The 9988-nt window shown below is 39.6% G+C and overlaps 2 protein-coding genes across 2 annotated transcripts; one reads left to right on the top strand and one right to left on the bottom strand.

Moving 5' to 3' along the window:
- Positions 1 to 2: 2 nt before the first annotated feature.
- On the bottom strand, positions 3 to 3187 carry taok1a (TAO kinase 1a; the record flags this gene model as incomplete). The annotated part of the gene is made up of 5 exons (XM_055147880.1): positions 2730 to 3187; positions 702 to 949; positions 463 to 534; positions 281 to 382; positions 3 to 38 (listed from the first exon to the last, which is right to left on the bottom strand). Coding segments are annotated over exons 2-5 (342 nt in total), but the record flags the coding sequence as incomplete, so codon positions are not given.
- A 403-nt stretch (positions 3188 to 3590) lies between these two features.
- On the top strand, positions 3591 to 9776 carry tsr1 (TSR1 ribosome maturation factor). The gene is made up of 15 exons (XM_020928683.2): positions 3591 to 3747; positions 5352 to 5455; positions 5531 to 5759; positions 5869 to 6003; positions 6098 to 6534; positions 6693 to 6834; positions 6953 to 7134; positions 7934 to 8151; positions 8228 to 8387; positions 8469 to 8579; positions 8650 to 8782; positions 8864 to 8980; positions 9134 to 9274; positions 9358 to 9432; positions 9514 to 9776. Exons 1-15 carry the CDS (start codon positions 3630 to 3632, stop codon positions 9693 to 9695), a joined length of 2484 nt encoding a protein of 827 aa, XP_020784342.2. The 5' UTR covers positions 3591 to 3629; the 3' UTR covers positions 9696 to 9776.
- The last annotated feature ends 212 nt before the right edge of the window (positions 9777 to 9988 follow it).

The following is a 9988-nucleotide window of genomic DNA, read 5'->3' as shown; positions in this document are numbered from 1 at the left end:
AAGTCTGATGCAGAGCCTAGACAATACTCCATCACAAGCTGTGTAAATCATAATCAGAATTAAGAGTTAACTGTTCAACAACTTTGTGTTACAATAAGCAATGGTGCTCAAACTCCTTCAATCAAACACTTTTAAGTGACAGTTGACACTATGATGGAAGTTTAAATGTATTTTCACTTACGATTAAGTCAGACAAAAATAGGACATATTGATGAGTGATTAGAAGTCATTGTGGGAGAGTGAGTGGAGCACCCTAACTTATCTTCAGAATACAGCTTACCCAGGCAGTGTGCTCCCGAAGATAACATCCTTTATATTCTATACTGTTTGGATGTTGTATTTTCTGAAGAAATTTCACCTCCTTAATGATATCTTGCCATTTCTAACAAAACAATAGAAAGAAAGATGTTTATCACAAGAAAACATTTATTTTATTGTTATTAGTACAATTTCTAAAAGTACCTCCATTGGCTGCTTCCCACTATAGGACATCTTTTTGATAGCAACCACATCGTTTGTCCGCACATCACGTGCCTGTAACAAAATTAATTAATTTTCTTTTTATTGACTTTGATTAAGTCAATAAAAAACATTTGGAGTAATACAGATGTAATTTATCCGATTATAGTTTTGACTGGAAAATGTGTAACAACAAATGAAAAATTTAAAAGTGTATCTTTATGAATTAATGGGTTACTTACAAAGTATACGGCACCAAAGCTGCCATGGCCAATCTCACGCAGATCAGCAAAAAGCTTTTCTGGGTCCTCTTTAAAGAAGAGGTCTGCGATTTCGGGGTCCTTCAGACTCCCCGCCCGACTACTATTGGGCATAATTGGAAAATTGGGGGCAACGCCGCTGTCGCCAGGAACTATCTGGGTCTGCGACAGCGACTTAAATGCCCCCTCTGATGGCTCATCTGCAGGACAATGGTCTCATATGTTCAGATCTACAGCAGAAAAGCATACACTTAATTAGTATCAGTGACTTCACAACCCTTGGAGATGTGAGACAGGACAAACTTGAATTTTGGCAACAAAAAAGATTCAAATTTAAATGATACCAATCAAGAGGTAAACATAGCACAGGTCACACTCTGCTTTGTGCCTGCTCGACATTCAAAAACATTTCAGTGATGAGAAATACCTGTCCAACCAGTTGTTGATATCAAGAAATATTCATTTTTTTACTTTTTTAATTTGCTGTTGCTTCAATAGGAAAACAAATTTGCTTAGACATACTCATCAGAGCAGATTTGCTTCATTTTTCTTGTTTACAATAGTGCAGAAATGGAAGAATTTGAGGCCCTATTAACATCTACTACATTAATAGGGCCTCACGTTCAGAATATGTTATGATACCCAAATTACAAAGATAAAAAGCCAATATGAAATTATTTTAATGTTGACTTTAATACAAATTAATAATACTATTAATGTGTATTAGTCTAACAGAAACACAAAGCTCATTTAAAAAGATGTTGGATAGAAGCAGGAAAGAATTGCTTTGGAAAGTATACAGAGTCCATGTGCCTCAGATGATCAGTGGTAAATAGATGCAGAGCTGACGCTACAGTCACAAGACCTTTACCCAGCCGGAAAGAAACAGCCCCCAGTTTAAGTGGACATCTTTTGTCTCACCACCACAAGACTGAACAGCTCACACTATCTGACAGTGATGCAACCAGCGCTGAAATAAAAGTCTGTTACCATGTGGGACTGTGCCTCTTTATCATCATTGTTCTTTATGACATTGTTGCTTGTGAATAAGCCGTGTTGTCATATTTAATGATGGCATGTTTAGTTGTGGCTGTGGTGAACACACAAGTCAGTGATGATAACTGATACCTTCAAAAAACACCTTAACATTCCACCTAGCATACATGCACAAGAATGCAGAAGGACAGGACAACAAAGCTGGAGGGCTGGAATTCCCAATGTATGCACTCACAGTGAAGCATATCTGTACATTTCCTGTTCACAAATTATTCACAGATTGTAACAGGGCCTACATATAAAACCAGTAATGAAGTAATGTTTATGAAACCACTGTCCTGATATTCATTTGGGAACCTCCAACCAGCACTGGGAACATTTTAATAAAAGACAGTGTGCCCATGAGTCAAACACAGTAGCCAAGTTTCAGTTTTTCTTTGACACAGGAATTATATACTATATATTAGGAAACATATTCATAGTATATACTATATAGATGATGTGTCTGTAAGATTCAAACTGAACAGATTAATTGAGTAGATAGGAGTTACCCTTGTCAGCAATAAATCCAAGTATGGGAGCAATATATGTTTACAAAGCAGTATTTTTTATATTAAATTTGTAGAGCAATTATGATGATACTGAGCAGTAAAAACTTCAGGGAATCTACTTTTTTCCTTGACTATACTCTTGATAGATTGAAGACATTAGCCATAAAATAAAAGCAATTAACTGAGTGCTTTACACATGTTGATGTGTTATTAAGCCTTTATTAACAGTGACTTCAGTGTTATGTTAGCAAATAGCAACACACCAAAGTTAGCACGGCTAAGTTACGTGTCATGATTTTAAAATGTCTGTAGTTTAATGACACTATGTTCACGTACTCACTGAGTTTGTAAATAGATGATCTACAACTGGGTGTGTTTAATAACCACATGAAAAATCACTTTATAAACAAACTAATCTCCCTCCTGTTTGCTGCGTTAGCTTAGCCACCTCAAACTCACCCACTTCTGACAGGCCAGGCTTCTGCGCTGTGGACAATGTCGTGTAATTCACAACACTTGGAGATTATGGCAGTAATCCTCCTTTTTTATTCCCAATGTAGAGATGTGGATGTGCCAAAAACGTAGGGTCTCCGGGACTGTCAATCGACTTAAGCATAGATATTTCCTTGAATGTTACGGACTAAAATCCCCACCCTGAAGTAAGTGGGAGCGAGAGTTGTCGAGTCCCACTCCCAGGTTGATCCAAAGATGGCTGCCAAGCTCTCCGCCGCCTCCCTTAGTCAAAATACGATCGGAACCAGCTAGAGTCGTCTTAGCACGTCCAAAAGTCATACAAAATCCACACAAGTATCCGCTATTGTGTTAAAACATTTACTACGTAAGTCAGGACAAACAAAATACTTTGTTGTTGAGTTATGTTGAAACTCTGCGCTGCGGAACTGCCTGCGGCAAAATGCAATAGCAGTTCCTTCCTGACCACTGCAGTAAAAGCACAGAGGCAGCAAGGGCTCAGGACAATCGGTCCATCAGAGGCTCAATGGAACAACTCCCAAAATATAGGACTGAATAAAGATGAAAGGCCACCAGTGATGTGCTTATTATGTTATCTTACTTATGGCTCGTAGGCAGGTAGACTTTCCTGTGGAGAATTCTGTTTAAGAAGAAAAAGCCACCCACAAACTTGCTTGGATAGAGTAATAAATTGTTTTGAATGCATAAATAAAACTAGCATGTGATTGCTACTGTCGGCCCTTTATGTTGTATTATGATCTCAAAACTCCTGCAACGCTTGTTCAATTCACTACTTTTATTATGAAAAGTCCCGGAAAAATTTAAAGACACGCCTCTGCGATGACGTCGAGACTTTACGGAAGTTTCCGTGGCTTTCCCACATGGCAAAAAAATGGCTGCAAACGCAGAAAAACAACAGGGCCACAGACCCGGGATTTATAAGCAGAAAAATAAAGGTCACAAACATGGCAAGCATCGGACGAAAGGTGAACTTGAAAGAGAAAATAAAGGTAGGTTTTTCTGTCAGATTGTTGTTAGCCATGAAGCTGTGGTCTTTATGAAGAATGCAGCGGTGGAACAACTCACGTGTTCGATGTCTTAAAATAACAATCAAGGTTGTCTTTTGGCCTGGAAACATTACATTAAGATAATACACTATGCTGTGTGTATCAGGTGATGCCATTTGTATTACTTTTTTATTATTTACTTCTACACGGTGTAAAGACGTCTTTTACACCAACATGAATCCATGTTATTTGTTACCACAAATTAATGCATAATATTGTCCTCAAAGATTCCGACGTCTTCAAGAATGTCCTGATTAGCCCATAACCAATAATCACTAACTAATCTAGACTGGTTTCTGTAATAGCTTAAACTGATACCTGACTCTTGAAACAAATAATACAGGGTTAGCTTATTTTTTATGGCTAAAGCCTAAAAATAGATAAGTAGATATTGCCAAACAAAGTATTTATTTATTATATTACTTTATTATTTGATATTATGTATCTTTATCTTCTCAGCATAGTACCGAAACAGCTCTTTTAAAAGTTTTTAATGACCTGCTTTTAACTGTTGACTCTTAAAAAAACAGAGATTGTGGTGTTTGGGCAAATTAATCCACTGCTTGGGCAGGACAGTGTGATTGGTCCTTTGTCCTCCTGTTGTCTTCCTGCAGTGAAGAATCTTGGAGTGATTGTGAACTCCATGTTCAAACTGGACAAGCATATTAGCGCTGTGATTAAGTCCAGCTTCTTTCAGTTAAGGCTCCTCGCTAAAGTAAAGCCCCTACCTCCCACGGGCAGAGTTCGAAAAAGTGATCCATGCTTTCGTGACATCACGCCTGGACTATTGTAATTCTTTATATGTAGGGTTAGACCAGGGCTCCCTGCAACGCATTCAACACGTCCAGAACGCTGCAGCTCGTCTGCTGACAAATACTAAAGAATGTGAACACATCACACCTCTTCTGTGTGACCTGCACTGGCTCCCTGTCTTATATCGGGTGCAATTTAAAATGTTATTAATTGTTTTCAAATGTTTGCACCCCATGGGTCCAGTCTACTTGAGGGAGTTACTGCAGCCCTATACTCTGCCCAGAGCCCTGAGATCAGCCGACCAGCTCCTGTTGGTTGTGCCCAAAACTCGGCTAAAGACAAGAGGTGACAGAGCTTTTTCTGTGGCAGCGCCCAGACTATGGAATTGCCTTCCTCTTGCTGTCAGATCCTCTCAGTCTGTAGCGCAGTTTAAGACGAGACTGAAAACTCACCTCTTCTCCCTGGCATTTAGTACGAGCTAGTCAGGCTATCTTGGTGTTTATTATTGTAGTTTTAACATGTTTTCTGTATATATGTATATGTAACTGTTTCTTCTGTGCTGTTGCTGTTGACTTGTATGTGAAGCACTTTGGTCAACTGAAGTTGTTTTAAATGTGCTATATAAATAAACTTGAATTGAATTGAATTGATCTTGCATAATTAAATTTTTTTGCATTATTTTATTTATTGACTTCAGTTAATCAATAGTTAGTTGTAGCCCTGTTGTCAGTGTATCTTCCTCTCACTCTCTAATGAGAAATGATGATTTAATATTTAATATTTTGTATGTTTAGGCAGAGTATCAGTGACTGTCCTCAGCAAAAAACAGAGGAGAGAGCAAAGAAAGATGGACAGGAGGCATAATGCAAACCAACTGCGTCGAAATAAAAAAGACATGGTAATTATAAATTAATAATTTAATAACTATAATCACATTGCTATTTGTGGTAAGTCTTCATATGTGTATTTCCAGGTATTGACAGAGAAAAGACGATTAGGCAGTAAGGATGGCCCTCCTCACTTGGTTGCCGTGGTGCCACTTCATGCCCGAGTCAGTGCTTGCGCTGTCACTACACTCCTACGTGGGGAAGGGGCAGGGGGCATTGTACAACAAGAACGGCTTATTAGTGGAGTCCCCGAAAGTTTTGGAATACTTTTGCCTCGATTTAAACAAAGATTTATTTTTATGAATCAAAATACTGGTATGGAATTACATTATGCTGAGTTAAAATTCAGTTTATAATTATTTTTCAAGTGAATGATTTGTTCTTTTTAGTACTTATTCTACCTTTTTTTTACTTTTTTGAACAGCTGACTTGCACTCTCTGCTGGATATTGCGAAGGTTGCAGACAGTCTTGTGTTTGTGTTGGACTCTACTGAAGGTTGGGACAGCTATGGGGACTACTGTCTTTCATGTCTCTTTGCTCAGGGCTTGCCCAGTCATGGTAAGACACGTTAAGGTAGTTTCCCTGCTATAAAAGTGAAAACAAAATAAAAAATAAAACAAGGGTTAAACCTGTATTTTCTGTCGTTTCATAGCACTGGTTTGCCTCGGACTGACAGATCTTCCCATGAAAAAGAGGGTGGAAGCCAAAAGAGCACTCTCAAAAATAACTGAGGCCCGTTTTCCTGATGCACGTCTATTCTCCCTCGACACAGAGCAGGAAGCAACACTGTTGCTAAGACACCTGGGCAGTCAACGGCAGAGAAAACTAGGATTTCGCTCCAGACGTTCTCACCTTTTAGGGCAGAGCATCACCTTTACTCCTAATTCTGACGGCAACACTGGTTTTGGGACTCTTTGTGTTTCTGGGTATGTTCGAGGCTGTCCTCTGTCGGTGGACAAACTAGTTCATATTAGTGGACATGGGGACTTTCAGCTCAGCCAAATTGATGCCCCCTCAGATCCACTTCCGCTGAACATTTCAGCTCCACGAGTTCCCAAACCTGGCAAAGGAGGAGATGTTGACATGATTGTAAGTTATTAATTTTACATAATTAAAATTTAAGTTGCTAAAACTTACTTGGGGGTTTAGACTGAAACTTAAACAGGCTGCTAAAAGGTTGATTAATGAATGTAGCAGTAAAATTAGATTAGAGGATTTGTGTGCATTATAATTGTTAATTTTGCCAGGATGGAGGTACGGAGGAGACCACTCGTGTGCTAATGAGAGCCAACCCATCTCGCAGAGAAAGTTTGCAGGCCGAGGCAGAGGTGGACCCTATGGATGGAGAACAAACATGGCCCACAGAGGCAGAGTTGCTCGAAGCTGAAGGTATCAGTTTTTTATGAATATATTCATTTATTTATTTGTTAAGCCATTCATAGTCTTCATTTCCTTGTGAAGCATTCTGCTTAATGGTGGTTGGCAATGTATTGTGCTGTATGATCAGAGGCCAGGAAGAACAAGCGTGTGATGAAAGTGCCCAAAGGAACATCAGATTACCAGGCTACATGGATTGTGGATGAAGGTGAAGAGAATGGGGAATTAGATGGAGACAGCAGTGATGAAGATGACGATGATGACGACATGATGGATGAAGCTATGGAGGGAGATGAGGATCTAAATTCACAGGTAACACTGTGATGATAGTAAACTTTTCATCTTTTGGACTGTTTTATGTTTTAAACCGGACTCTCATTGGTTAGATTGTTGCCATAGAAACAGTGATTGGTTCCTGTGAAGGTGATTAACAGCTGCTCAGCCTCAGTATCACAGTTTCCGGCACTAGCGTATACGTGACCTCCAGACGGTGCACTTCAGGTCTGAGAGGCTTTGTTTGTTTTCGCAGTGTCTGTCTCTGGCCTTCAATGCCAGGCTGCTGGCCACAACAATAGTGTTTGGAGCAGGAGTCCCAGGAGAAGCCTCCTGTCTTCCTGTTCAGTGAACACAACTTCCTGTCTGGACAGAGGGAGGGGTTGTCCATTTATTTATTTGCAACTCTGGTTGAAAAGACGTCTAGGAAACTCTTCTTATGCAAGAGACCATTGAGATTTGAATTATTTTTAATATGTGTTTGATGTTAAGTAGACCACGCAGGAATCCATATTTAATATCTTAGCTAGGAGGTAAGTGGTACTTCAACTGATAATTATTATTATTGCTGTAGCCAGGATGGTGGAAAGGTTGGGAATCAACCCCATGCAGAGTACCTTCCCCTCATGTGTCTGGCATGTGAAGTTTGTTAGAACACAGGTCTGTGTAGCAGCTTTTCTATGGGGACAATGCTCCTCATCCAGTGCACCTCCGCTACGTACATTTTACATGTCATTGTGTGAAGTCACATCACAGTAATATATTAACAAATAAAAATAAATATATAAAGGTATGTGTTTTATAATCTCAACACTTAAAATGAGTGTTTACTAATCAGGAACCTACTTCAAGTTGTGCCTCTGAGGAGGATGGAGAGGATGAAGAGGAAGAGGAAGAGGTATGTGCCTCAGAGCGAGCTGGGGCAGAGCAGCATTATGATGCAAACATGGATAAAGCTGCAGAAGAGGAGGGCCTTCAGCGTTACCGAGAGGCTCGAGCCAATGAGATGTTTCCTGATGAAGTGGACACGCCCCTAGATACACCCGCAAGGATCAGGTCATTCATTGTCACATTTATTTGAATAAACTAACAACAATAGCTAAATGGTTTTAAATTGTATAATATATTTCAGGTTTCAGCGCTACAGGGGTTTAAAGAGTTTCCGTGCGTCTCCCTGGGACCCTATGGAAAACTTGCCCCCAGACTATTCACGTATTTTCCAGTTCCAGAGCTTTGAACGCACCCGCAGACGCATCCTGACTGAGGCTGCAGCTGAAGATGAGGGGGCCATGGTAAATCTGTTGTATAAGTGTATTTGAATGTTATGATTGATTATGATATTCTTCATCATGACTCAACGTACTTTGTTTTAGGTGGGCTGGTATGTTACGCTGCACATTATTGATGTCCCGTCCTCTGTGATGGACAGTGTCCAGGCAGGCAGACCACTTGTTTTGGTCTCTCTTTTGCCCCATGAACAGAAGGTTTGTTCACATGCTATGTGTTTTAAAGGACAAGAGCTCACTCAGGTCTAATACCTCTAGCGTTTTGCAGATGTCTGTTATGCATCTTTTGGTAAGGAGGCATCCCCGTAACACAGAGCCAATTAAATCCAAAGAGGAACTTATTTTCCATTGTGGATTTCGAAGATTCAGGGCCTCTCCTATTTTCTCTCAGCACACCTCAGGTACATCTCAACTAATTTATTTATTTTTTTCCCAATGGTGTTTCTGCATATCTGTCATATTAATTTGTGTTTTGTTGCTAGCTGACAAACACAAGATGGAGCGCTTTCTCAGGCCAGATGCCCCCACTGTTGTGTCAGTGTATGCTCCCATCACCTTCAACCCTGCTGGAGCCCTGCTGTTCAAACAAAGGGATGATGGTGAATTTTTTTATATATGCATTTAATACACTTAACAGTGTTGTTGTTTTTTTTTAACATTTGTCATCTTTGTATTTGTTTGATTTAATATCCTTTTCAACTGATCCTGGACTGGCCATTGACTGTCATTGCCATTTGACTGTTCTCTTTTAGGTGCGCAGGATCTTGTGGCCACAGGCAGTCTGCTTAGTTGTGATCCACAGCGCATAGTACTAAAGAGAATTGTCATCAGTGGTCACCCTTTCAAAATCAATAGACGATCAGCAGTTGTTCGATATATGTTCTTTAATCGAGGTGAACACTTAGAATAGCGCATAATTTTCATAATACGATATTTTGGTTTGCACTTCTTTTAATATTTCTTTATTCTGTTGAAGATGATATCATGTGGTTCAAGCCAGTTGAGCTGCGAACTAAATGGGGACGAAGAGGCCACATCAAAGAAGCTTTAGGTAAAATACAAACCTGAGCCAAAACATAATGCATTGTTATTGTAACTGTTGGACATTGATGGATTTTCATTTATCTTTCAGGAACCCATGGGCATATGAAGTGTGTATTTGATAATCAGCTGCGCTCTCAAGACACAGTCCTAATGAACTTGTATAAGAGAGTGTACCCTCGCTGGACGTACGACCCCTTTGTGGTTTTGCCTTTACCATGGGTTAAAAGAGAGGTGACTGTGGAGATGCAGGACTTGGATGATATGGAGTAGTGGTACATAGAAGATGCACAAAATTTGAACTTATATTCTGAGAGTATAGCATCTATAAATTAAAAACTGACTGAAAGCTGATCGATTGTCATGATTGGTTGTTTTTACACAGAATATTTTTTAAAAGCCCTAATTGATAGGAGGCAGCCAGTTGCAGTGTTACATGAGTACTCTAGATGGCAGTGAAGAATCATCTTAGGTGCACAAGGGTTAAGTCATTGAGCAGCGAGTCAAATATGTTCATAGGTGGTATTTCTGAATGTATGAAAGTTATCTAAAAAGCACTGGTATAA

The sequence above is a fragment of the Boleophthalmus pectinirostris genome, unplaced genomic scaffold (assembly GCF_026225935.1).
Source record: "Boleophthalmus pectinirostris isolate CB_2022bp ecotype Guang Dong unplaced genomic scaffold, ASM2622593v1 HiC_scaffold_9, whole genome shotgun sequence".
Lineage (NCBI taxonomy): Eukaryota > Metazoa > Chordata > Actinopteri > Gobiiformes > Gobiidae > Boleophthalmus > Boleophthalmus pectinirostris.
This window is presented reverse-complemented; position numbering and strand designations above follow the sequence as displayed.

Bases quoted from the DNA above. Each gene is read 5' to 3' on its own strand.
- tsr1 (XM_020928683.2), top strand. From the start codon at position 3,630: ATGGCTGCAAACGCAGAAAAACAACAGGGCCACAGACCCGGGATTTAT. The intron at 3,748-5,351 runs GTAGGTTTTTCT...TTGTATGTTTAG, and splicing joins ACTTGAAAGAGAAAATAAAG to GCAGAGTATCAGTGACTGTC. The intron at 6,835-6,952 runs GTATCAGTTTTT...CTGTATGATCAG, and splicing joins AGAGTTGCTCGAAGCTGAAG to AGGCCAGGAAGAACAAGCGT.